This window comes from Gasterosteus aculeatus, chromosome 15 (assembly GCF_964276395.1).
Source record: "Gasterosteus aculeatus chromosome 15, fGasAcu3.hap1.1, whole genome shotgun sequence".
NCBI classification, from domain to species: domain Eukaryota; kingdom Metazoa; phylum Chordata; class Actinopteri; order Perciformes; family Gasterosteidae; genus Gasterosteus; species Gasterosteus aculeatus.
Genome location: NC_135703.1, coordinates 2,295,228 through 2,323,138, shown reverse-complemented (window position 1 = coordinate 2,323,138; position 27,911 = coordinate 2,295,228). Strand labels below are relative to the sequence as shown.

At 48.3% G+C, this 27,911-nt stretch overlaps 2 protein-coding genes and 1 long non-coding RNA gene across 4 annotated transcripts; all 3 read left to right on the top strand.

Moving 5' to 3' along the window:
- The first annotated feature begins 1,972 nt into the window (after nucleotides 1-1,972).
- Nucleotides 1,973-4,457, top strand: LOC144388390 (uncharacterized). Its single transcript, XR_013452753.1, has 3 exons — nucleotides 1,973-2,098; nucleotides 4,275-4,341; nucleotides 4,413-4,457. It is a non-coding gene; the product is annotated as an uncharacterized LOC144388390 (long non-coding RNA).
- A 1,959-nt stretch (nucleotides 4,458-6,416) lies between these two features.
- cdc25b (cell division cycle 25B) lies at nucleotides 6,417-14,413 on the top strand. 2 transcript variants are annotated; one of them, XM_040199947.2, is made up of 15 exons: nucleotides 6,417-8,461; nucleotides 8,620-8,702; nucleotides 9,031-9,082; nucleotides 10,466-10,507; nucleotides 10,658-10,691; nucleotides 10,932-11,069; nucleotides 11,342-11,461; nucleotides 11,555-11,686; nucleotides 11,792-11,869; nucleotides 12,023-12,214; nucleotides 12,385-12,489; nucleotides 12,579-12,641; nucleotides 12,722-12,820; nucleotides 12,921-13,166; nucleotides 13,383-14,413. In XM_040199947.2, the coding sequence occupies exons 1-15, from the start codon at nucleotides 8,247-8,249 to the stop codon at nucleotides 13,521-13,523; spliced, it is 1,740 nt and encodes a 579-aa protein (XP_040055881.2). In that variant the 5' UTR covers nucleotides 6,417-8,246; the 3' UTR covers nucleotides 13,524-14,413. The 2 variants fall into 2 exon arrangements, with proteins under 2 accessions (XP_040055881.2, XP_077945454.1); XM_078089328.1 differs by having other exon boundaries at nucleotides 11,342-11,686.
- A 3,374-nt stretch (nucleotides 14,414-17,787) lies between these two features.
- On the top strand, nucleotides 17,788-19,730 carry ap5s1 (adaptor related protein complex 5 subunit sigma 1). Its single transcript, XM_040200425.2, has 3 exons — nucleotides 17,788-18,031; nucleotides 18,681-18,972; nucleotides 19,091-19,730. The coding sequence occupies exons 1-3, from the start codon at nucleotides 17,850-17,852 to the stop codon at nucleotides 19,217-19,219; spliced, it is 603 nt and encodes a 200-aa protein (XP_040056359.2). The 5' UTR covers nucleotides 17,788-17,849; the 3' UTR covers nucleotides 19,220-19,730.
- Nucleotides 19,731-27,911: the final 8,181 nt, after the last annotated feature.

Here is a 27,911-nt window from a genome sequence, read left to right as displayed (position 1 = left end):
ATCCAAAAAGAATAAATCAGTTATTTGCCATTGATTGCAACCTAGTAAAAAAGAACCTTATAGTCTGATCATGAAGCTTTTCCTGTGAACGCCGGCGGTTTCTAACGAATCTTTGGGCCTCAGAGTTTGAGCCCCCGACACGCAGGGAGCCGCATAGATTAAGATCAGCTAATTAAAGGCTCTCAACACTCGAGTGTATTCACACACAAATCCTCACGCTGGGCCTGATAGGTTTTGGTTTGGTTTGCTGCAGCAGGACTCAACAGACAAGCACACCGAACCCGGGCCTCACATTTAAACATGTAAACGGCGTGCAGAGCGAGTGGGCGGAGCTTCGACTGAGCAGAGATGAGACCGTCTGCGCAGCCTGAATCTCTGTGATTTATCAAATGAAAGTCAAGTCGGTCCAATTTATGCAGCCCAAAAATCACAAAACCTGCCTCATGAGACCCAGAACCTGAAGGGTCGGTTATCCACCCAGAACAGAAGACTCGGCTTCAGCAGAAGTACTGACACCACCCTGTAAGAAAGGGTGCATTGATAAGTAAGAGTTTGTAAGTATAATAAAGACGGTGCACTTGCAAAATAAAGTAAAAGTACTCAATGCAGAATGAATGGGTCTCAATTATTATTACATTATTAGTACTCACTCATTAATGGTTAAGCAGCGTTATATATCACAATGTACTATAAAGCGTAATACATTTTTAACTGCAAATATTTTCAATATGGATTAATATCTCATGTCTTTTCATTTGATAAAAGAAGACTCTATTTTACTCTATTACTCTATTTTAAGAGACAAACTAAGACAGTCAAAATACAAAAGGTTGTACAATAATAAATAATCTACATATTGTCTGCTTTCGAATAAATAAACGCATTAAAATCCAGATTAGGTACTGATACGTTTTTTTATACTCTGCTGTGTTTAATTTTATATGCATCTCAATCGTCACGTAAAATAAACTCAAATCCTCCTCCTTCCTTTCTCTGACCCCCTTTGACCCCCACACACACCCTGACGGCCTGCCGTCCTCCCCCCCTCCTCGCCCCTTTGTCTGCCTTTGCCTCCAGAATTCCCGGCCGGAGGCCGAAAGCCTTCTCCCGCCACCCAGGCGTCCATCTGTTGGCGGCCGGACCTCCTCCGCCGGCAGATGTCTGCTCCTTCCTCCTCGACCTGAGCCTGGAGGTCTGTGTGTGAGAGTGTGAGGGGGGGGCTGGTCAGTGGGGGACCAGTGGACCAATGACCTTTACATGGGGAGAGTCTGCATTGACACCAGCGGGGACAATAAGAGGGAACAATGGTATGGATGAAGACCAGGGAGGAGGTGCGGGGGGGGGTCGTCTCCATGTGCCTTCATTCCTCTCTTTAGGAGCGTTTAGAGCAGGAAAAGACGGCGTGGTTAATTATTAAACCTTCTCCACGGCAGCAGATCCACTGAAGTGTTTCCTCAAAATCAGATGTCTTTAATGTGGTGGCGAAGTTGAAGGTCTCCTCACATCTTCACATCAGCCTAATTGTGGACAAGCACACACAAAACCCACAGGCGGACTGTCCTTTACTTTAATCTACTGACAGGAAACACGATGCCCTGCAACTTATCTGCATGGGTTCCTTTCTCTCGTGCTCATTTTGAAAAGACTCTTATCAGAAAAGTCTGACGGGGGGAAACCAGAAATACTGTAATAATATTACTAATGGACCAGCTGGTGTGTTGAGGGAGTCCTGTTGTTCTGCACAGTCGTTACAGGTAGTAGATCGATACCACCATCGTGTCTGTGATCTTACAGACAGTTAGCTTAGCTTAGCTTAGCTTAGCTTAGCAAAAACACCAGAACAAGGAGAAAACATTTCGCCTGGCTCTGTCCATAATGGTAATTTAGAAAAAGTCCACTGGACTGATTATTACACTGAGTGACCCAAACGGAAGTAGAGATTGTGGTTTGACAGAAGGATGAAATGAAATGAGGAATCAGGAAAAGTCCTCTAGAAACGTCGTAGGTTCTACTAGACTTTGATTGATGTTTCATAGTTTTGCTGGTTTTCTTCATCATGGACCTAATCGCCTTCTTCATCATCTGGAGTCTCTCACAGGTTAGTATTTATTTACTCACTAGAGATTAATGCCGCTGTCATCAGCCAAACAACAAAGGTTCTATGTACTTTTCATTATTAAGAACCGAGGTTACACAGGGCAGGATTTACATGCAGAAAAAAGATTTGATTCTACATGTAGCGGCCGGTCTCTTAGTTATTGGTCACAGTATTTGGCTCCTGTGGGGGAAAGAAAAGGCCATTTATAGCCGGGAGAGAAAACACACAACGCACACTGCTGGGGAATGACGCCGGGAGACATTTTCATGTAAACGGTGCGTCATCAGACCGTCTGGCCGCTCTTTATCTCTGAGTGTGTGTCAATGGGCTGATTGAACTAGCGTCAATGGTAATGCTGCTGCATCCCATTTACAGATAACACAAATGCAAACGCACAAGTAAGGGTCCACTCAGCCGCTCTCTGCCGTCCTGCCGTCAGTTGTTCCTCCCCAGACCATTGACACAAATACCGTGTTGAAGTACAGCTTTGAGGGTACCTGTACAGGTACACAAGTATGATTCGATTTTGCATCCAACATGTGCAACTAAGCTCCCTTAAGGGCTTCATGTTAATTACTGTATATATATATATATATATATATATATATATATATACATATTGTATATATTGTAAAATAAAATGTGTTACTGTGCATATATATATGCGCTTTATGAGCATTAGTGTGTGTGTGTGTCTGTGTGTGTGTGTACATGCGTGTGTGTGTGTCTGTGTGGGTGTGTGTGTGTGCATGTCCGTGTGTGTGTGTGTGAGGGTGTGTGTGTGTGTGTGCGTGTGTCTGTGTGTGTGTGTGTGGGGGGGGGTTTGTGTGTGCATGCGTGTGTGTGTGTGTGTGTCAGTGTGTGTGTGTCACTGTGTGTGTGTGTGTGTGTGTGTGTGTGTGTCAGTGTGTGTTAGTGTGTGTGTGTGTCAGTGTGTGTGTGTCACTGTGTGTGTGTGTGTGTCAGTGTGTGTGTGTCACTGTATGTGTGTGTGTCAGTGTGTGTGTGTGTGTGTCAGTGTGTGTGCGTGTGTGTATGTGTGTGTGTGTGTGTCAGTGTGTGTGTGTGTGTGTGTGTCAGTGTGTGTGTGTGTGTGTGTGTCAGTGTGTGTGTGTGTGTGTGTGTGTCAGTGTGTGTGTGTGTCAGTGTGTGTGTGTGTGTGTGTGTGTGTCAGTGTGTGTGTGTGTAGGGGTGTCAGTGTGTGTGTGTGTGTGTCAGTGCGTGTGTGTCAGTGTGTGTGTGTGTGTGTGTGTGTGTGTGTGTCAGTGTGTGTGTGTATATGTGTGTAACCCCCCCTCCCTCCCAGCTCGTCCCAGCTGTAAATGATGGGATTGAAAGCTGCTCTGATTGTCGAGTAATGAGGTCGTCGGTGAGGAAGAACCGATTGTGAAAGTCACGATTGCAGGTTTCCTCGATCCGACTGATGCCACACCGTGTGTTTACCTGCCAGATGAATACAGACTTCCTTTAGTACACTGCGGAAAGACACTTTATCCATAGAGCACTTTTTATTTCAGCTTTTACCATGTTTGTTAAGTCATATGCTTTGCAGGTTCTTCCTCGTTTTTAGGGAAGGAAGTTCTAGCTGTTAAAAACAAATCACATTGTCGCTGACTCAGATTTGTGCACATGATTTGTGTGGTTCAGTCAGATATCGAGGCTGAAACCATTTCTTAGAGGGGAGACCAAGCCAGGCAAAGAGTTTCAGGTCAAGAGAAAAAGCCACATTAATATTGATACGGCCATTAGATGATATGGGCTGATGTTTCAACCTGGTGGAAAATAAGTCCAACTGACGTCTTCAGATGTGATTCTGTCGGACCAATAGTCCAAAGATATCATGGCTCATGAAAAATCAGAGAAAAGCAGCAAATCTGCACATTGGAGAAACTCAAGCAAGATTGAATTTTATTATCAAAATTGTTGTTGATTAATTTTCTCCTTCCAGAGTTATCAAGTTGTTTTTTCATGGTTACTCACTCTCGGGTAATGATTGCAAGATAAACTGTGAAATATCTTTGCAGAGAAACAACAAACGTTGTCCAGAAAGCCTTTTTAAATAATAAACCTAAATAGTCCGTAAATGAAGAAACACAAGATTTAGAAGGATGTGATTCTTGCACGACAGAGAGACGAAGTGATCAACGACGGCGTGATCTTTGTCTTCGTGTTTCAGCCTCCGGAGCCTCGGTGCGTCGACAGACTGTGGCTCTTTGGTTCTGTTGGAGTGTCTGCAGAGACCCGTGGGTGCTGGTCTGTGTGTGAGGGAAGAAGGTGTAACCCGCCCCCCCCTGATCGTGTCTCTTCTTTTCAGATGTGGGGTGTGGGGCCCCGTGGAACCTCTCCAGGGAAGTTCATTGTTGGAATGCATTGAGATGCATTCCAAGTATTGTTCTTCGAATCTTTATTCCGACTTATTATGTTTCTTCTATTTCTTCCGCGCCGCCTTTCAACTCCTTCACACTTTCAGCTATTAAAACCATTCAAATATAAAATTATTCAGCTCCTTCAGGAGAGGGGTGCTATGACTTTTCAGCTTTTTAGCTCTTAAGCTTGAATTTATATAAATCTATAATCATTAATATTTTAACATGGTTTTCCAATGGAGATCGTTTTTCAAATCCTCTTAAACTTCTTCAACTTTCAGATTCTTCAGCTTCGCCAATCTTTCAGCTACAGACACCATTTCAACTTTGAAATGTTGACACAGGTCTCAACTATTTTATGAAAAAAACTGCTTCTTGATATCTATTGTACTTTTTTCATAATCACTGATTATGTTTCACTAGTTCTTCGCTCCGTTTCTGACTTTTACATGAGTGTGTATTGCGTCTGCTAGAGTGGAGAGCTCGACGGCTAGAGTGTGGGGCATCGCAGGAATCTGGTTAAAAAAATATGGAACTTCTGTCCTTGCAGCCAAAGTATACACTCTAGAGGCTTCATTTCTTCAGATTAATGAGGGCATGGTTGTGCTGATTGGATTAATGTGTTCATGGAATCCCAGAGTTTTTTAGTTTTGGCGCAAGGAGTGTTTGAGTGACACAACCTCTGCCAAAAGCCCCATAGGCTCCAATACAAATCTGCCGACATATTTCTCACAAAAATCCACAAGGTACACGTTCTGTCAACGGCCATAGGAGCCGTATTTATTACCGGACAGACATAAAAACACATCCACGCGTTCGGTAGAGTCTTGGGTCTCATACAAACGCCGTATTTTTTAGATAGCTGTTATAGTTTTTCGCTGGTTCCCATTTGTCTGAGGTGTGGATTCTGTGTAACTTGCTGCCATGTCTCCCCTTTTGCAGCCGCACAGGTGCGTCGTTGTCGTGGTTACGAGCACTCACACGCTGCAGGATCTCTGTCTGTGGCTCACAGCTGCTCCTTGTGACCTGATTAGTGGAGTCACATGACGCAGCTATGCTTTCTGTCAACAGACCAATATGATAAAGACACTCGCCCCCCCTCCCCCCTCCACCCTGACCTCTTCTCACTGTTAATCACTCTCAGTCAGTCAGTCAGTCTGTCTAATTCTCCTCCTCTCTCTCTCCCTCTCTATCTCTTCCTCACCACCATTCCCTTCCTCACCCTCTCACCCTCCCTCCCTCTATCTACACCCCCCACCCCACCCAATCCAATAATTTCAAAATAAAAGCCCCATGGAGGGAATTTTTACTGTATTGTCTGTGATGAGGCCTATTAATAAAAAACTTTTAAGTGTGAATAACAAACATTCTGTCTCCCACTACGAATATTACTCGTACTTCTAGTACTACAACTGATACTTCTACTACCATACTACTAGTATTTCTACTGCTATTAATACTACAACTACTACTAATGTTATTACAAATACTACTATGGCTAATAGTGTTCCAGCGGTTTCTACTGCTATTGATACTAAACCAACTTCTGCTAGTACTACTAATACCACAATTACAACTATAACTACTACTACTACTAATATTACTACAAACAATTTTAAACCTCTTTTTATTCATCTCAGCTTTTGTTATTTCTGTACTGTTTTAAATTAATTTAAGCTCCTGCAACTTCTGCTTTGCTTTGCAATATTTCACATTTATTTCAGCTGTTTTCATTTCTGCTCTTTCAGCAAATCTATTAAATCCTTTCAGCTTCTCCCATTTCTGTATTTTCAGCAATTTCAAATTCATTTCAGCTTTTCTAATATCTGTAATTTCAGATATATTCAAATTCCCTTCAACTTTCTGTATTTTCAGCTTTTTTTAAATATTCATTTCAGCTTTCAGCTTTTTGCATTCCAACGCATTTTCAGCAGGAAATGCATTTTCTAGTTAAACTTCATTTACATCGGGGATGCAAATCACGCAGATACTTTACCCGAACAAAGACCGTTGGTTCCTCCACGAGCCGAAGGTCAGTACGCCCCCGTGCTCACAGCTCCAGGTTGGCTCAAAATGATACTGAGAGGCCTCCTCTTCTGAATACAAAAGAACTGGCGTTGTCCTGCATGACAAGAGACCAGAATCTGAATGAAACACAACTGCACATTTAGTAAACATAACCAGGACTGCGCATGAGAAATCTGGACTCCTGGTGGCGGAATCTAAAAATGAATCAAACGCAGAGTTGCAGAAGCGGCATAAACCTGTTTAGAGGTATAGAGGTATGCTGAATGTTGAGGTGTTTCTACTGGGAACATCTGTCTGTTTGTGTCGGTTGAACTGCAGTCTGGTTGGACTAGTTACAGGGGTGTGTGCGCCGGTTTTGTTAGAAATGTTGTGTTCAACGTTATAAACATGAGTTATGGCCCCTGTTAGCGGAGCAACAACAGCGCTCCAGCCTTTCAAAATGGAGGCCTGGGGAGGAAACCTGAGGTGACACAGCGAGACATCGGGTTCTTATCTAGAAGACTTTACAGGCCGGCTGCAAGACAAAGGAAGTAGCAGCGGTGCACTGAGACTAAAACTGACCGGTTTGCTGCCTTGCATAAAGGAAACAAATGCAAACCAGAAGAAGCAAATCGTTTCCTTCTTTAAAATAAAATCACATATGTGACTTTTCACAGACTCCAGTTGCCAACGTTCTAACTACAGACAAGGAGTGACGCTGGACATTAAATTGATGCATCTTTATCCGGCGTCAATAATCTGTTGTTTGCGTTTGTCCTTGTTAGAAACATTTGTACATTTGACCGGATTGAAGAGAGAAGGAACGTGAGCTCTGGTGTGATTGGAAGGGAGAGAAACCGCAAAAAAGGAAGTAATCAGTGGAAAAACGATTTACTAACTCATCTATTTAATATAAGAGCGATGCAATGACACCATGTAACAATGTCATTGCATACACATGATTTCTGCCCACGTGTTGTTGTCTTTTGTGAACAAACACTACGCCTCTTTTTGACTTGCAATGCAGCCATTTTGACAAGATAGAGGTTCGCAAAGCTCTGACCTGTTTCACTGATCACAACCTAAACTTTAGCACTACTACTCCACATTTACTCAACTACACATGTATCTAACGTCCAAAAAGCAGATCTATTCATCAGTGTTCTGTACATATATTTTCTGTTTCGATGAATCAATTGATAAAAAAAAAAAACCCGCGGTAGAGAATCGAGAACAAAAGATATCAGAGAAGAAAGAAAGATGGATATTTTAAAGGGTTGTGTCACATCCTCCTTCCTCTCTCCCCCATCCGGTGACGGGACAGCGGCGGAGCGTCGTCCCTCGCTCTGATTGGTCCGCTGGGTGTAACAACGGCGCTGATTGGCTGAAATATTGCCGCTCCGGAGCTTCTATTTTGAACATAAATACGTGCTGCTGCGGTCCTTTTTTTTCTCAGAAACCAGGGGGCTGTCAGAGGGGGAGTTCGCCGCGCCGCAGCTCTCTGACACACACAACAGCTATGTGGCTCTAGCAATTAGAAGAACCGAATCCAAATTCGAGTCCGCGCGAAACCGTCGAGTCGCTTCCACCCGGTGTTTCGGATGCTACATTTGGGAATGTTTTCTTAAATTGCTGCTAGCTAACTGGTTAGCTTCCGGGTTAGCTTGAAGTTTGGACCGTCTTGCTAATTCGTGCCTTTCCGACCCCAAAATTCCAACCCGATCCTCCGCAGAGCGACACCGTCTGCGGGATTCAAACACGTCGGACGTGTAAAGATGGAGTCCGATGATATTTTTGTCCCAACTAGTCCCGTTAGTGCTGTTTTGAAAAGAAGGCCCGATGCGATCCCCGGGCTCTCCTCGCTCTTTCTGCCCGAGTTGGGCACAAAGAACTCTCACTGCAGGGACCTGTTGTCCCCCGGACCCGCCACTGTGCTGTCTCCTGTCACCAATTTGGCCCTGGACATGAACAACTTGGCCGTACTCGGAAGGTATTGTTGTCACATTTGACCTCTTATTTCTTCTTTTGTACTTTTAACTGTTGCCGTTGTTCAAGACGTGGATGCAACCTGGTGTCTTCATAGCGTGCACCGCTTGGTTTAATGTCCACATCACTGACCCGTGTTCATGTTTCCCCACACACACACAGCCTATGCGACACCCCGAAAAGGAGAAAGCACGCACCCCTCGAGAAGATTCCCTCCTTCGCTTCTGACGTCTCCTCTGATGCTGGTGAGTCCCTGAACAAGCTATTGTCTCTGCTAATTGATGCTGTTGGAAGCGATGCCCAAGGGGACAAATGTAAATCTACCGCATCTCCTGTCACCGAATGTCCTCATGATGTGGTCTTTATTTTTTTTAGTACATAAGTACATTTGCAAAGATTATGTTCTTTTTTTTCAAAACTTTTTGTTTCTGTTTAAAGTCAAATCCCAATTTACTGTTGTTTCCATTTAAGCCGGTTGGGTATTTGCCTCTAATCCACCGGTATTCATGTGGCCCTTGGTGCCACTTTACCACCCGATGCTCGTGTTGACCTGAGACAAATGTGTCCCTTCAGGCCTCGGCATGGATCCCCCCAGCCCCATGGATGCTGTTGAATTGGACGACTCGTAAGTTGAACTGTCCTCGTCATGTCTGTTCTAATCAATCAGTCCATAAACTGTGCCCCTCTGCTTATCCAGACAACCCCCCCCCCCTTCTCCTCCAACCCACCCTCCACCCTCCAACCCAACCTCCACCCGCGCTTGGGCTCAGCTGACTCATCTGTAGGATTATTGTTTCTACCGTTGGCTTCCAGGGAACGGCCTCACTCATTTTTTCTCTTCTTACTAAGAAGATTAACAGAAAGACATGTGATCTTAACTTTCCAGTCTTTAAGTCCAGGGTAATGCTAGGATTCATATCCCATTGGAAACGTTGTACTCAAAGTTTTGATTTATTTGAATTTTTTTCAAAGTCGTGTGCATTTTTTTGCATTGAGACAAACCGTAATACAGCGTTCCTTCTCCCGAGATGTCACAACAGATTCCCAGTTTGTAGCTTTGCAAACACTTTCATCACTGTGTGACCTGCTCGGTCCCTCCTTCGACATTTATTTAAGCGATGGGGCAACAGGCGTTACGTTAGCTTGGAAGGTGCAGGGCCACCTTGTTATCTAGACCAGTCTGTCAGCATATCCTCCCTCTGCTAATCTTGGGTGGCCCCTTCTTCTCAGGCCTGAGGTTGGTCTCGGTGGACATCTGCCGCTGTCCAATGTGAGACTTCCTTTACAGCAGCATTTGGTCCTCAAGACCTCATTCACCTCCGGCCCGGTTGCTAGGAGTTTCTCCAGGTTGGGGGAGGACGTGGCCCGGCGCTTGGTGTTTAATGATAGCCCACCCTTCTGGGTTTTGGCACACTCTTCTTATGCACAGTTATATCAATAGGAATAAGGGGGGGGGGGGTTTCTGCGTCAAGGGGCTATAGAAATGAGGGCACCCTGGAGAAGAACTGCCCTCCCTCCTCCCGGTCTGCATTGAATGGGACACGCTCTCTCCTCCACTAACAAAAGGCTCTTGCAGAAAAGGGGTTGGCGGCGTTGCTGCAGCAGGCATGTGGTAGATTAGCTGATCTCTGCAGCCCCCCCCCCCATCCTCCCTCCCTCCCCCACTCAAACGCGGCTCTCTGCTCATTTAGCATACAGGTGGGCATTGCTCGGACGCATAGCCCCCCCCTCTCCGTCCATTCACCCCACTTCCTCTCGCCCCAACCGGTCCTCCAGATTCTTTTATCTGTGTTGTAAGAGCACAAGGTGCCTTCCGGCCTCCGTAGGTCTCATGAAGACGTTTTGCGCCGAAAAGTAATGGTGACTAATTTTGTCGCTTAAAATGTAAAAGTTGTTTACGACCTTTGTGCTTTTTCTATCTTTTCATTGTTAGTTGCGTCCTTATTTTTCCTTTCTGATCATTTTATTTAAATGCCGATTTTGAATTATGTGGGTTTTTTTTTTACAGATTTGAAAAGGCCATTCAACAGTCGAGCAGAGTTGTCAACGAGTAAGTAGTTTCATAGAGCAGAACCCCATTAGTGGATTTTATTTTTGCTCTTTAAAGAGCAAACCGTATCTTACCCATCACGCTGCCCTGTAGCCTGTTTTTATTTGGTTTGTATTCACCACAACGTGTCCTGTCTTCTATGAATCACAGGAGGATGCCCATCAGAAGAATCAACTCATTGCCAGTAAGTACATTTATCACTCTTATTTTTTTTTTATAGGCCTTAAGGCTGATTGAAGTGGTGTTAAACTGGCTGTTATCCGTAAAGCACAATGTCAAAAAATTCCTCGTGATAAAATAAACCTGCTATGAATCATGAAACAACAATTTGTTTTGAATGCACTTTTTTATATTTAATGAGTTTAAAACCTGCTTCTTCAGGACGGCTTGTTTATGGTTGCCCCCCCCCTTCTGCCCCCTTCAGCTCCAGCTCCAGTGCTACAGTCCATCTCTAAAAGGACAGGAAACGGATTCCCACCGCTATGGAATATTTGGACAGCCACCCTCCAAAATGTCGGCCGCCACCAGCTCTCACTGCGAGAACAAGGAAAACATGCCCGAGGTCAGTGATGATGTCATAGACTCTCTAGCAACCGCAGAACTTATGTAATGCGCACACAGGCCATTTGTTGCCGTGGTGAAAGCTTTGCATCGTATGGATTAGTGGAATACTTCTCATAACCATATCAGGAGTTATTTTTAAAGGGAGATTAAGCCAATCACAGGATACGGTATCTTATGGTGTGTCTGTAGCTTAGCGGTTGCTAATGTTAAAAAAAATATATTTATTTATTTATAATAAATTATATATTTATTTATTAATTTATTTCTCAGGAGGGCTTTGAATTCAAGAAACCAACCAAGCCGGTGTCCCGCTGCCGCATTCGCTCCTTCAACGGCAGTCGCAGCAAGGACGCGTTCGCCCGCCGGCCCAGCTCGGCGCCGGCCCTCATGGTACGAGAGCCCCCCCCCCCCCCCCAGCCTTCAGGGCTGTGCACGGCTGCCGCTCCTGGAAAGACGCTAACACGCCTCTTTTCTCTCGTCCAGTTCTCACCGCCGCCTCCGATCCAGCACCTCGACTTCTTCGACTCCAGCCCCGTGTTCGTGAGGCGCCCGTCGCTTCTCAACGACGAGGACGAGGACGACGGCTTCCTGGAGGTTCTGGACGACAACATGGAGGTGAGTCTCGCTCGCTCGCACGCTCAATCATCAGAACGTCCCACTTTAGTTTTTATTTTTATTTTTGTCCATGTCACTAACGTTTGGTGACCTCGTCTCCCCCAGAACGACTCGGCGATGCCGATGGGAATGGCGAGCCTGCTCACGGCCCCGCTGGTGACCGACGGCTCGGGAGAAGACTCTGTAAGTTCGTCCACCGGCGAACAAAAGATGGCTTCTTTGTGTCTGACGCCGACGCACGAATCCAGACGCTGAAACGTTTGCGTCACGCTGCGTTTCTTAAGCTCGTAAAACAAACGCCCCGTTGAGTTTGATCGTTTCTATTTCCTCCCTCAGCCGGTGATCCACTGCCGACCGCGCAGCCTGTTCCGCTCCCCCTCCGCGCCCGGCCCGCTCCCGTCCCGCCCCTGCGCCAAGCGGCCCGACCACCCCGGGGACGAGAACACGCCGGTCCGCGTGAAGAGGCGACGCAGCGTGGCGGGAACGCAGGTCACCAGCGTGGAACAGAACCCCGAATCCCCGAGACTGGTGAGTCCCCCGGCGTGGAGCCGGACCGAAGCGTTTCCTGTGTGACACTAGAGATCCTTTGACTAGAATGCAAACGCTCAGCCCAGAGTCCACAGGGGGGGAAACCGGTTCAGAGGAAGTGGAGAAACTGCTTTGCAGACGTTCTCAAATCGCCTCGTCTTCCCTTCCAGAGCTGCTCACTGCTCCAGAGGTCAAAGTCCTGCTGCCAGACGGACATCGAGAAGCTGCTGGACGGCGAGGACGGCTCCAGCGAGCTGATAGGAGATTTCACCAAGGTAACATGGCCGCCGCTCTGTTCCTCCCTCTGCTGACCGGACCGCGTGCAACGACTCGTCTAATCCCGTCTTTGTTTTTTGTCCTTCAGCCCTTCGTGCTGCCGACCGTTGAAGGAAAACACCAAGACCTCAAGTACATCACTCCGGACACGGTGAGTGCAGCGCTAACGTGAGCCGCGCTGCGTGCGCCGTCGGCCATGTTTCTAAATAACTTTTCTCTGTGGTTCTTCAGATGGTGGCGGCTCTGTCCTCCCAGTTCGATCAGCTGGTCGAGCAGGTGATCGTCATGGACTGCCGCTACCCCTACGAGTTTGACGGGGGTCACATCAAGGTGAGCGAGAATCTCTTTCTAGAGCGTTTACCCGGCACAATGGGAAAGTGATTGTCTGCAGGAGACTTGGTCCTAAGTCTGCTGGTCTTTGTCGGCGCAGGGCGCTCTGAACCTGCACCAGGAGGACCAGGTGGAGGACTTCCTCCTCAAAGCGCCCATCGTCCCGTCCTGCCCGGACAAGCGCGTCGTCATCATCTTCCACTGCGAGTTCTCGTCGGAGCGCGGCCCCCGAATGTGCCGCTTCGTCCGCGAGCGAGACCGCGCCGTCAACGAGTACCCCGTCCTGCACTACCCGGAGCTCTACATCCTCAAGGGCGGGTACAAGGACTTCTTCCCCCATTTCCAGGTCTGTTTTGCTTCAGCTTCCTCACTTAAACTGTTGTTGACCGAAGGAACACGGCTGCTTTTGTTGAGCGAGTCGGATCATGATCATTGCACGACCATTTGAATCTATTGCAGCTCTTGGGTGAGCCGTCCTCCCCAGTTGAGTAAATACTCGTGACCTTTTTATCTCTGGTTTTGTAACAGTAGTTTTGAACTCGTCCCGTTCTCTCCCACGCAGTCGCAATGTGAACCTCAGGCCTACCGGCCGATGCACCACGAGGACTTCAAGGAGGACCTGAGGAAGTTTCGCCTCAAGAGTCGCACGTGGGCCGGCGAGCGCAGCAAGAGAGACCTGTACAGCCGACTGAAGAAGCTTTGAGCACCTCCCAACTGCCTCTGTACACACTGCCCCCCCCCCCCCCCGAACTACTCTCACCCCCAATGAGGAAACGCCTTCTGGGATTGTGCCACCAGAAGGGGATTTCATGAAGTCCCTAAAAGTTTCATTTAACTATAGCAAAGTTAGTTATTTATGCAAATCTCCGCGCGGGGGCCGACTGGGCGGGGCCTGACGTGGTTGCCGAGGTGCAGTGAACACAGGCGCTCGTTTTTAAGAACCACTTGGACCTACTTTCTGTTTGACCGCTGCGGTATTACGCTGCGGTTTGCAGCACCAATCCAGAATGCAATAATACAAAGGAACCACACCACCCGTCTGAAGGTCGTCCTGCAGTTCCCCTCCCCCCCCCCCCCCCCTGGATTTCTTAGTTTTTTACGTTGTCATGTCCCACCTTTTTATGGAAGCACTTAATTTAAATACCCTTTGAAATGGTGAGGTGCTTTTTCCCCCCCCCCCCCTTTTTTTATACTGCTTTTATATATATATTTTAATGAAGTTTCCCCCGTTTAGACATTGATCTGTATGCCCTTTTTCTAGGTGTCCCAAAATGCAAGTTAGCTACTTCAATGACAATTAGCTATTTTCCTTCTACCTCCTAACAGTTGCAATACTCGGTATTCGTTCACTCAGAAGATGCCAAAGCCAAAACGTACTACCTGTTAACTGCGCAGTGAGATGTTTCTGATGCTGCAGGTCAGCAAGTGTGAGGAGTTTTGCTCTTTGTTCGCATTGATTCCACTTTTAAATCTTCCCAGACAAACGTGTCTTCCCCTCTAGTGATGTCAGTTTATAATGAACGGGGTGGTTTGAATATTTTGCTACGAGCTCGTCGGGGGAGCTGTTGAAATAAAGAGCCAATGTGTGTTCAACTGATGTCGAGCATTTTTTTTCTTTTAATTGTCAAATTTGTTTTACATAGATATTTGAAATGTTTTCAATACCTCCAGGACTATACATGTTTTTATTTGTGCAAATGCTTAATTTCGTCGGATGTGCGGCGTCTTGACACAAGAAGCACCCACATTAAACACTGAGTTTTATGCTTCAAAGTGGGAACCGTCTCTGGGGAAAGATGTGACTATTGATTTATTTGCTGAGTGAAACCTGGACTTTGTTTATCTTTGTCTAGTTCACCAGCTTTTTGATAAAATGCTGCAATGCGATTCGTCAAGTTACATTATGCAACAATCCGGCTCTCTAGCAGTAAATGATTAATGAAATGTTACTGTACAGTTCACTTAAACTCTGCTGGGAATAGTAACGGCCTTTTCAAATTGACAAGAGGTAATAAATTGAAATAAACGCTTGTATAAAACACTGCTTCACACATCTGTTTACAGTCCAGATTTATGGAACCTCTGGATTTAATTCAAGGTCGCAAACTAGCCTTTCCACTTCTGAACTCTCCGGATAGAACCTCTGCCGTTGTGTTCGGTCTTCTCTGCAGGACGCCCACACACTGCAGTTCCTGTTTTGTTCAGATTCTCCCTCTGGGGCGTTGGGCGTCTCCTCCTCTGCTGCAGCGCGCGTCCGCGCATACAGATCCACATTCCTGTATGCCGGGGGAGGCCGTTCCCCTCCGGCGTGTCCCGACAGCAAAGGAGACAAAAGTCCAAGGCGCCTCCTGCTGTAAACACGTGACCGCTCTGACTGTAAAAGCGCGGCGCTCTGCCAACGTTTGAAATCGGGCGGTTTCCCCATCGGCCGCGTGGGAGGCGGACGGGTCGGGCCTGTAGCTGCACTTCACACGGCTAAACACTCATTTACAGCACCGAGGTTCGACACACAGCGCTGGTCCGCTGTGTTGAGCAATGTGACTGAAAATGCTCCAACTCTGTGGTCCTAACAAGTATTTGTCAATGAGTCTTTTCCATTCAAATTGGCTGATGTTTACGGGGCCTCTCACCTTCACGCCGGACATGCATAATGCAACACTTGCAGGGGCCTCATGAGAGGAGCTTCGCTTGCCCATTCAACAGCTGGTTTTAAAATGTAGATGAGTCCATGCAGGTCTCTTAAAACCGAAACAATTAAGGAGCTGGAGGCGCCAAAAAGACGTACAAAAGACTCTTCATGTGTGCTGTTTCTGATTGGCTTGTTTATCAATTCATCACTACGTATAAAATCGTGATGTTAAGTGTTTTGTCTGAAGGTCTTTGTTCAGTTTATCGATGCGCGTGATCGTTATTTTTCTCTTAAATTTGACGTAATTACACTGAAGTTAAAGTAACAGCGTGACATTTCAGGAGACACATTTGCTTGAGAAGATTGATTTCAATCAATTCGGTAACTTCAAGACCGTCAAATGGGAATATTGATTTTCTTCGGATTAACCAAAGTATCAGACTCGTTTCTGTTGCCAGCTGTTTCCCGGTTTCCATTCCCTATGCTAAGCTAGGCTAACCGACTGCCATTTTATATTTTCGAAGTCACAACCTTCCCCCGCTGTCGAGCCGCTGCCCCATTTCAAGTTTCGACTCGTAGCTTTTTTTTTTCCAGCCGGTCGTGCGACCTGCGATGAGTCAGCATCCTCACGACGGGTGTGCATGAATGCAGCTGCTGGTTAGCATTGACGGCCTGCTCTCCCTGGAGTGAGATTGAAATCCAACAGTCCCCCTGCAAAAACCGGCCCCTCTGTACCCCAGGCCTGCCGTGTTCCCCCCCCCCCCCCCCCCCACACACCCCGGGGTCCTGAGGGCAGCTGCCTGGCTCATTCACAGGTGCCCTCGCAGGGTGTCACCTCTGAGACCCCCATCGACAGTAAACTGGCAACGAGGGCTCTGTGGTTTCTAAAGGAAGGGCGCGGGGCCCCCGTTTGAACGGGCTCCTTAAATGTTATGGAGGATTAAAACTGTTCTTCTGCTCTGCAGGCGGAGACGATGTCGACACACACGCAGGATGTTTTTGGGTGTCGCGTGTTGTTGTCTTTAGCTTCCCTTATTTCAAAGTCGCGGGCCGCGCTGTCGTTGGTCCTCCCCGTCGCCCACATCCTGTTGTTGTTCTTAGTCAGCTGGTGTGTTTTCAACAGAGGGGAACTTTTTTTTGTGTGCGGTTCGCTCACCTCCGCTTTTTAAAATCGTATCTCTGACAAGCCGAAATCTGGCTCTACTTTCACTTTGTCACACTGATTGTGGTTGATCATTACTCGCCTGCAACGAGCTGTGGGTTAATCATCACACGAGGATACTTCTCGTCCACACCTTTTCAGATGAAGGGCTTGAGTTAATATGAAGCTGTGGTCATGAGTTAGTGAGCATAGGATGAAGAGAGGAATAAGGGGAAGCTCTGATTCCTCTCATTAGTTTTTGATCTACATTACATTACATCACATGTCATTTAGCAGACGCTTTTATCCAAAGTGACGTACAATAAGCACATTCAACCATAGGGTACAAACTCACTGAGGTTCATCTGCTGGGGACCATAAATCTCTTTAATTCAATATCTGAGGTGCTTCAGGGACAAAAGTGGGGCAGAGACCCACATTGTTATCCCTTAAAACGACCGAACCACATGCTGCTCTCATCTTACAGCTGCAAAAAATGACAAAAGCAGAGAATGTAAAAATAAAGTCAAACATCGCTGTCTCAGGTTAATGCGGAGGACGAGGAGGTCAACAGGACGGTGGAGTGAACGTCTTCTGTTATTTCTTTTCTTCCCCTCCCTGTCACACACACACACACACACACACACACAGACACACACACACACACACACACACACACACAGACACACACACACACACACACACACACACAGACACACACACACACACACACACAGAGACACACACACACACACACACACACAGAGAACAGAGAGGGGCCTCTCAGAGTAAAGAAGCGTGACCAGCAGCAGCTGTTGCGTTAGCAGCTGCCTCTGTTTGTCTTCTGAGACCCCCGAAACAATCTGTGGTCTGATCGCTCACTCATCCTCTACACAATTCCACACTTACTCAATCTCTCAGTTCCTTCTAATCCGGTTGAGGTCGAGCCGATCACAATTAGTTCTGTTTTTTAAGAAGAAAAGACAAAGGAATTCACTGGTTGCAGCTTCTTCTGCATCTCAATTTTCTGCCATTTTAAACAAAAACACGAACATAAATCTGAGTCTAACTTTTAATCTAATCTAACAGGATTTCTTATGATAAAAAATATAATATGTGATTAATATAATATAATATGCGAGCGCCATCTGGTGGCTCAGACAGCGCATAGCAGCGGTTACCAAGAGCGGTCAGCTGACCAACCCGGAAGTGAGGAATCGGCAGCTCCATTTGTAAACACGGTGCGCGAGGCGCTCAGCATGGTTCGCTGTTTCCTGATCCACACCGTCTGCCCGGTCGCTGCGCTCGGCCCCGGGGAGAGCCGGGTGCTTTACTCCCGGGTCTTCGGTCCCGACGAGGGTCTCGGGTCCGACCGGAACCGGGAGCTGAGCCCCGAGGAGAGGCGAGTCCTGCAGAAGGAGAAGATCATGGTGGTGGCGAGGTGGGTGGTTGTTAACGGGACTCTTTGGCAAACCCCTCATGTGAAGGATGTCACTCCTTCCCCTGTTATTCCTCTTGATTCCTCTATTTTTAGGTATTTAACTTTTCTTTTTTTCTTTTTTTTACGATTGAGAACAGCGCCCCCCTCCGGCGTTCCACTGTATTACCTCCACCTCCTTCTGCGTCCTGCTGATTCCCTGATTGCACACAATGTCAAAAGCATCAAACAAAGCCGGTGGAGGCTGTCAATCATTTTTTTTTTGCCCTCGCCTAATTTGTTTTCAGCGAAAGGGGTTTTATTTCACCGTGTGTGTTTTCCTCATCTCCCACACGGCAGCCTGTAACTGCTGATTACTGCTGTCAAAAGCAAAGAATCACTTTCTACGGCTTCGTGTCAAGTAATCACAACAGAGTGATGCTTCATTTGTGTATTTCTCATGTTTGTTTACCAGCCTGAAGGGAAAGCAGCCCTTAAACACATCAGTTGCACACCGTTATTAATATGTATGTGTGGTGGTAAAATTCTGCACTGTGAGATCAAGCAGCCAAATGAAGCTTTATCACATTTGACTGAAGTTCTGAAATCTAGTATTTTCTTTTCTTTTATTTCATGTAATTGTCAATTCAATACATTTTTTTCTGCGACTCAGGCAGGTCCGCGGCGCCGCCTCTCTGTCCCGGGAGGCTTCGGGTCGCCCGCCGGTGGAGGCGGTGCCCGGCGAGGAGGCGCTCGCCCTGCAGGAGGCCGACGGCGGAGCGGAGCGCCTGAGGGCCGGGGACCCCTTCCCCGAGGAGACGAGCGCCCTGTGGCTGGCCGTGCAGAGCCTGGGCTTCACGCTGGTCTGCGAGCCCCACGAGAACCTCCTGCTGGCCGAGGGGACCCTGCGGAACCTGACCCGGCACTGCCTGGAGACTCTGCACATGCTGGGGCCGGGCAGCGAGGTGAGCGATGATGCATTTGGACGTCCCGCCGCTGTGAATGCTTAATAAATGTGTATTAAATTTGCTTGGAAAAGAAACCTGTACGGAACCTCTGTTTTCTTTTTAATCGCCCTTCCAGGTCCTGCTGAGGAGCCACCGCGTGGACGCTCTGCTCAGCCGCCTGCTTCCTCACGGGCAGCTCCTCTTCCTCAACCACCGCTTCGCCCACAGCCTGGAGAAGGAAGCGGCGGCCTACGCGGCCAAGTGAGGCCGCGCGGTTTCGAGCCCGAGGGGGCCGCCGTTTTTCCCCCCGGTCGAGGTGGTCGGACACACCGAGGGCCGTCCGGTGTGTCCGAGGCCTCCGGTCAATCCCGTTTGTCAAATCGGAGAGATGTGTGCAGCTGAAGAACCTCGTTGAACCTGCCCGTCGACATCAGAGACTTGACAATGTCGCAGTGTGACCTTGAGGAACCAGCCTGCAGCCCTTTGTCGGTATTTCTGTGACCAAAAAGGGGCAAAATGAGAGGAAACATCCGCTTGTTTTCGTGGGGTGCAAAGTTAGTAAAGAAAAGGCGAAGCTCTTAATGTCACCGTCGTTTAGACGCAGACTCCGCTGCTCCTCCTTCAGCCGCCGTGGAAACTTCCCTCCGTGTTCTTCAGCTTGAAGCTAAAATCACGAAAAAAACGAATCTGTCTGCAATCCAACATCAACTCCTTTGATCATCTACTTTTTTTTGTGTTAAAAGATAAATAAAAAAAAAAAATAGTTTTAAGCACCACCAAAGGCGTTTTCTTTGAAACTTGCAATCAGGGACAGACGGTGCGTTTTTCCAGAAAGACGGGGCCCCCGGGAACACTCATTAAAAGTGACAGAACACACAAGGGAAGGATTAGGTGAGTGTGTGTGTGTGTCACATGGGAATAAAACGTGGTAAATAGAGCCGGGACGTTGGCGAGTAGCTTGATGTAACGTAGGATCCGACTATCCGACTAGCGGTGAAAAAGAATGAAGACGTTTCGGGTCTCAAACACTGACGCATTTGGTCAAATTGTGTAACCATGTGTTGCCTCCTACCGGCAGCACTTGGCAGATTGACACGGACTCCACAGTATCTATTGCACCATTTAGTGCCATCGGGGTGGTGTCTCCGTCCTCACATCCACCTGCACCTTTTGAGTTATCGCCATAGTAACTCTCTCGTGGATAAAGGGTTCAGTGCCATTTTCAAAATACACACGTATCTTCATAAGTCAAGTCCTTCCAGAGAGGGTTATTATTTCTGAGCAGCGTTTGGCAAATGCATTTTATTAATATTGGCTTGAGATGTTTGACCTTCGCTTTGCAGAATGAAGTGGAGCGTTTGACACAAGAAGCTACATTCATCAAGGTTCTCGCCTTACATTACATTACATTACAGGTCATTTAGCAGACGCTTTTATCCAAAGCGACTTACACTTTAAACCCATGGCTTTTCACATTTTTGCCCGGGGAGCAATTAGGGGTTAGGAGTCTTGCTCAGGGACACTTCAACATGGAACATGGGGCAGCCTGAAATCGAACCACCAACCTTGTGCTTCCCAGCACACCTTCTCTAACCCCTGCGCCACAACGACCCCTCTTTACATCTGAAATTTCACCGTGTTAAATGATTTTATGACATCACAAATATAGTTTGGGGGCCAGCCATTGGTCCGTCATTTCAGGACACACACACACACACACACACACACACACACACACACACACACACACACACACACACACACACAAACACACACACTCTGACCGGCTATTCAACTCCTGAAGTGAAAATATTTTTAAAGTCATACACTTTACAATTACATAGAAGGAAAATAACATCTGTCTTTTATCGGGTCGGGCTCCATAGTTTATCCACGATTATATATGTATGTATATAAATTATAATTCAAAGTGCTGAAATTAACATCCCTTTATGGGACCTGCGCGAGGGGACGTCCACCAGGGGGCAGTGTGTCGCCTCACTCGGCTGGTTGGAGACCAACCTTGAATCCAGAGCACCGATCCACTAAATCAGGAAAGCGGCGGCTGCTTGGAAACAATTAAAAAATGAGCTGCGAGACATCAAACAAACGGCGCTGGGCTTGTTTTCATGTGTGCGAATTAGCACTAATTAGAGATGCACAGACACAGGAAGTTGATCTCTGGCTGCACGCAGCTGTCTGATAAAATGCACGAGCAAATGTCAAGTGGAGATTCAAACAAAGGCTTTTGTGTACGTGTGTGCGTTTTCTCTTTCATCCCCTGTGATCGTCCTGTCCGTCCGCGTTTACAAAGACAAGGCTGCAACCCAAAAGGCTCCGAAGGGTGACGTTCCTTGTTCCGCACAGAACGTCCCGGAAACCAGAAGGACCAGAAGAGGAGCTTCAAAGCGACATCAAAATGTTTCCCTGAACACGAAGAGAAACGGCTCCTCTAATGAACCTTGTTCCACTGCTTTTGCACAAATGTATACGATCCACCAACGGCCGGTAACTCGCACGTGAAGGATTGAGCTTCAACATCCCAAGGAACCACTTGACAAACATGTAGAGCTCAACCAGATGGAGGTTGTTTCTCCAGTTTCTCGAGGGGGGAGGCAAAGGTCAAACTGCAGATGCAGCAGGAGGAGAAGGCCCCGTGAGCGGGAGGTTTTTGCCTCGTGGAGATGTGACCCCCCCGCCCCCCCGCTGCCGTCGTTGCCCCCGCGTTCACTCGTCGTCTGTGCAGGCCGAGCAGACCTGCCTTATGCCCCCCCGTGCCCCCCACACCAGCCTGAAGCTTCAACAAAGACTCATCTTTGCTCATTGAATTTGGAGGCCCAACTCCGTTTAGTTTAAGGACATTCCCCTTAATGTGTCCCCCCCCCTGCCTCATTAGAGTCCCCCTGACTATGGAGCGGCTCACAGAGGATGAAACGGGCTCGGCTCCAGCCGGGGACACAATACCAAATCTCATTGCCGGCTGGCGACTTATTCACCTCAGCCCCCCGTCGGCGTGCGCGCGGCGTGAAATCCCCGAACGTCACGGCCGCCATTCACACACCTCGGATATCATTTTCCATTACCTTTCATGCGTGCAGCTGGAGAATTTCAAGCGCTCCTCCCGGCAGGCGGGGGGCTGAGTGGAGGCTTCTATTGGAGTGGAGGCGGAGGGGTGCTCCGTCAGCCAAACGCGGCTCGCGGCGTCGCAACCCCCCCGATCCACGCCGCCGCCGGTGGGCTTCTGCTGGCGTGCCGGCCCGCGCAGGAGGGGAGATGCTAACCACGTGTTCATCGGCCTGGACCGTCGCCTCTTCCTCATGTTGCTTGTTGTTATCAATTTGCTCAAAACATCCACCGCGCAAACAAACGGAGGGTTGAATTGCCGTCACCCCCCCCCATCACTCCCCCCCGGGCTCATCGCCAGGCAGCGTGAGAGAGATGTTCTTCCTTAGCATCTCAAATCGTGTTAGATTTCCAATTTCAAGCCATTTATTACAGCCGCCCCCCCCCCCAGCCCCTGAAAAAAATATCAACATTTCGACAGATCTCGAGGCGTCTTCAGGTAGCGCTCGGCAGCGTGAGACCCCGCCCCCCCCTCACTTCAAACAACTCAATTAGCTGAACATGCAAATCAATTATTTCCTGATTAAGCGTCCTGCACGGTGAGATTCCTCCGCAGCTTTTGTTGCTCGTTAGAGACGAAAAGGCAACAACAACCCCACAAGAAAATGAATGAAATCACATCTTAGATTCTTTTTTTCCTCCAACGCAAACAGACAAATTGATTTGTTGATCAGCAAATAAGCCGAGTGATGAAATTACCCAGACGGTGAAAAAAAGGCCACATGCTCCTGGATCACGTGGCAAACGGGAAGCCATCTGCCTCCGCGAGGAGGGCGTCGGATTCTTCTTCACCCTTGTTTTAAAAAAACCAAAGACGGACAGACGGACGGACGCCCTCCTCGCTCTCATAACTCCCCGGACTCTTTAACACGGGCCCGTGTTCAACCGCCGGCTCGTTAGGAAAACTCACTCAGCGTTCTGTCCGCCACCAAACCGTCCGCCGCTTTAACGCACGTAATTGCTCGTTAGCGTAAGTGGCTGCGGCTCATCAGCGGGGGTCACGACCTCGCCGCTCCGAGCCGATGATGAGATCGCATGGAGCACACGGCAGCGGCCGTGCAGTGTCACGACCTCGCCTGTAAATCGGTACATCTGCGTGGGATGGCGGACGCTTGTGCGGTCACGGCGAGGCCGTGTTTTACTCCTCGGGGGGGGTTTAACGGGTCGGAAATCCCGTCACCAGGCAAACACTGCGGCGCAGGCGGACGCGTGTCGGTGCTCCGGGGAGGCGGAAGGAGATCTCATCCACGTCGGGCACCAGCTGTTGGCGTTTATCTTCTGGGTGTGTAGCCACAGCTGGCCAGCCGTGGAGAAATCGCTGTTCTTCTTCCTCCAAGTGGCGGAAACGTCTTTGACGCTCTGCGTCTTGGCGCCGTTTAGACAACGAGGCGAACAGTCGGCCAAAGCAAAAGAGCCCAAACTGGCGCCACAATCTCCGTGAGCTCATCTTCCACGTAGACATTCGACTTAATGGAGCGTTTTAAAACGCGCAGAACTTTTCACCGCTTCTCTCCGGCTGCCGACGCGCGTGTTTTCCCGTCACATTTCGCTGCCATTTCCTAAAGTCTAGCTGGCAGCGTCTGAAGTCACAGGAGATTCTTTTTCATCTCTGGGCCGCCGCCGCCGCCGCTCTCGGTTGCTTTGCGTAAACGAACCAGTCAATTTGCACGCTCCTTAACGTGTGAGTAGCGTGAACGTCTGCAGCGTTTTTTGCCCCTCACGCCGGTTCACCGCGGTCCATTAGCAGCTTCAAACCGCGGGCACGCCGGGAACCGCCGCGCAAAAGCGCCCCATTAAGGCTGCTCTTCAAATTAAATGGAGACCGTGTGTTATTCATTTCGCTGCCAGTGAAGCCCGGCAGGGAAACAGGAAGTGTGTGGAGTTTTCTCTTGACGATCCGTCGATGCAGCCGGTTCTGCAGGCGGGAACCAGGAGAACGGGTGCAGCCTTCTGAATGTGTACAACCTGTGCAACGTGTACTGATAAAAAATATAACTAAAACAGGCAGCAATGAAATAATCATTAACGAAGGTAATCGTTGTGATGAATAGATAAATTGCCATTGGTGTACGGCCTCACTGTACGTTTCATCACAGTCTCACGTTTGGGGTTTTGCTTTACGCGAATAAAGAAAAACCCACCAGTTGGTCCATCGAAATTGACCAAAATCCATCTAAATCTCCCAGAATAAGACATTGGGGAGTCACTGAAAGCATCTCTTAAATCTTGAGTTCCAGCACATTTGCATTATTATCATTGGTTGTATTTGCCAGAAACAGTGTGACTAATAGACATTACGTATTGTTGTTCCTCTTTGTCTTGGGGGGTCCGACTGTGTCCTCGGGTCCCCTTGAGGGCCGCTTAGTTCGGAGCATCCGGCCCCACAATCTACTGAAGCCATGAACACATGAGCGTGTCCATGCATAGAAAGTATTAAATAGTGTATAAAGACCCCCCCCCCCCCCGATCCCCCTTGCGACCTGCTGCAGACACTAGCCGTTTGCAGGGTTGCAATCAGAGGAGGGAAAGTGGGTCAGGGGAGACACCGGGGGACGAGCAGCCCCCCCCCGCGGGGTCCTGCAGGTTGGACCCACTCTCAAAGCAAGCTGCGGGGCTGAAGGCCTCTCCTCCGCGGCCCGATGTGCTCTGCTTAGGCTCCCGAGAGCCGCCGTCCTCCGCTGTGCTGTCGGGCTGTTTGAGGAGACTCGGTGGGGGCCGCATTCATTTGTAATGGCAGCTTAATAATTACCTACGCGTGGGCGGGTTGATGCATTTGAGTTTCTTTGCTTTGGAAATAGCTGCGGCATCATGTGAACACGGTTGTGACAGATTTATTTTTTAAAGCGGGCCACCTGTGATTCAGTGTGCAATTTATTCCAAATCAACAAGGTGAACGGGTGTCGGGGTGCATCTGTCAGTGAGGGAGACCAGGACCCCTTCCAGGCAGGAGACCCTGGAGACCCCCACGTCTCCCTCACAGAAATGTCTTCATTTGGTTTACTGAGGAATCGTCTTTATTAGAACATGTGGGCCGGGGACTGTTTCGATCCAGCTAACCATACTTGTTCAACATCTGGCCTCATCTTTACCAAATTCTTCTTCTAGGTTTAGTCAACACAACAGCAGCTGGAGTTTTTTTATATATATATCTATATTACCTGTACGGGACCCAGGGGGTTGTTCCGTTATCACAAAGCTCTCTCTATTGGACCTCTCTCACCAGTAAACATCTGTCTCGGGCCTCCAGCAGCGGGGGGGGGGGGGGGGTGGGGGGCTCCACACTGCTGGAGGCCCGATGGAGCAGCGAGGCTCCTGGCAGAAGGATCCGGGTCCGTCTACGACCTGCACGTCTCCTCTGGGGAATGCGTTCATCTGAATTTGAAAGAATCAGGCGGGGCGCTGATGACGAGCTTTAAGAGTAGCGAGGCAGAAATATTCCTCCATTCTCGCTGAATAATGTGACTCCAGCCGCACAAAGAGTCCCGGCGGCACCCGCAGGAGCCTCAGGAGTCCTGACTGATGTTTGCGCTCCTCAGAATAACAGCCAGGTAAGTTGTTGTTTTCCTGCTCACAATGATGCTTCAATTTTGTCCCGACAGCAGGGATGGATTTACAATTTGTGCTAACAATGTGGCCGTCATCCATCAACCCTCGAATCACCTTTGCATGGCTGGCGTGGACAGCAATATTTGATAGCTCATTTACTCAAGATGAGAAATATTTCCGTCGACAGCTTGCCAGCCGTCCTCGCTCATTAGAGCAGGTTTCAAAGCTTCAGCCACCTGAAGTTTGATGTCTTTTCAAACCGGAGCTTGTAGTCACACACAGGAAATACGTTCCAACTGTTTCAAGTGCTTCTAAAGACATCAGTTCAGCTTTTCTTTTTCGCGTTTTCTCAGCAGTGTAGAATTCAGATGCCACAAAGGTCTAAAGGTCGTGAGTAGAACTCAGAACATTACGGCTCCTCAAGGGCTCAAAATGTCTGGGAGAGAGTCCAAAAAGCGTTGTTAAATGAGAGCTAAACCCTCACTAACGTACCTCAGAGTCCATTAAATGTGGAGCTTTGGGCTCAATCCAAATCTCCTTTGAGTCCTGTGTGAACGCTGTGAATCTGCATTTCTGCAGCCACGTTCAACGCGGCTTTGGGACGCCCAGAATGAGGTAAACTAATTGGTCGGCACGTCTGCAGCCTGGCATATAAAACTATAAAAATAAGACAGAATCATAAAGATCATAAAACACATCGAGTTTTGTTATAATAAGTAGATTATTTAAAAATGACTTCTCATCTCATAAGGCAGGGGTCCATATTTAGCCTATTTAGCTTCAGGTGCAACTACTGCGTCTACTAAGTAGTTCCGTCTACTGCTGGGAATGTTAAACCCCGCATTTTACTAATCAACCTCACAATGAGATGTTACCACGAACTGGTGCCATAATATTGGTCCCAATTACTTTTTATCCACATGATCTTTTTCCTCGTCGCCTGCCAAAAGTCATTCCGGTTCAGTGACCTAAATACTCATTTAAGAAGATGCTGATGATGTAAATAAACACAACACTCGATAGAAATTCAGTTATTGTATAAGGCATCTCATGTTTGACCAACCAAAGAACCATTTTGCAGCTATTAACTTGACCAGGAACTTGAACCCACACATTCAAAAACTGATTTTGCCATAAAATGTGACTTTAACCTTCAGCTGTAGACAAGCAGTCTGAATTTGGAAATATGTCGTTTTGGTTCGGCTCCTTTTTCCGTTCTTCATGCAGCAGCCAATCCCTGTCCTCAGCTGTCGCACGACCTCGACGCGGTCGCACTGATTCCCGATAACGGCCATCAATCGACCCTCCTTCACCCGCCGGGAGGAGCCGCAATTAGCCAACAATACGGAATCTCGGTCAATTTCAATTTCACCTTTTGTAGAGACGATTGCGAGCGCGACAGGTTAACTACCCCCCCTCGCCGGTATTGATTGGTGTTTCTCGCCGGCCTGTTAATTAGGGTGACTGATTTATCACCGGGGTCGCAGTGAGAGATAAATGATAAGCGTGAGTGGAGGAGTTATTCCTCCGCGCTGCTCCTCCGTCCGCTTCCCGGCCTCCTATTTGTTTCCTCGCATCATCAATCCGCCGGTGATTTTTGGCTGAATAATGCGAGTGCAGCCGACTCCCCCCCCCCCCGCCCCCCACCCTCACCCTCACCCCTCCCTCCCAGTTGTGTCTGACAAATCGTGCTCGACGGAGGCCTTTGCTGTCGCTTTGCATTCTACCTGTGGCAGGTAGACGCCCAGCGATACGTGTGTTTTCCGCGATGTGCCGCTCGCAGCAGATGGACAGAAGGACGGTACCTCCTCCCGGGGGGGGGGGCGGGCCTGCTGCCCGGCTGTGCTCGGCTACGCAAGGTGACGGCGCGGCTTAACCGTGAAATGGAGGCGGGCAGAGCTGCGAGGCGACGCTAATTGAAACCCCCCCTCCTCTGTGAGGCGGAGGAGATGGAGCTGTAAGAGAGGCCTGTAATTACTGAGGCCACTAATGGGAGGTAATTAGGTCATATGTCTCTTCCCTGGGCTGCGCTGCGAGGGATGCGGTTTGGAATAAAAAAGAGAAGGTGTCCGAGCTCCTGTTGCTCATCAGCATTATGCACCGGCATTAAATGAGCAGGTCATTAGCAGCGAGACGCTATTTGAAAAGGCCCTTTTGTTCAGAGGGAATACGACCGGCCTAAAAAAGGGAGTTATACATCTTTTCTGTGCTCCCCTGAAACCAGCGAGTCCTCCTTTATTGTCACGTTGTTTTTTTGTAATACTTTTCTTTTATTCGCTCTACATAAC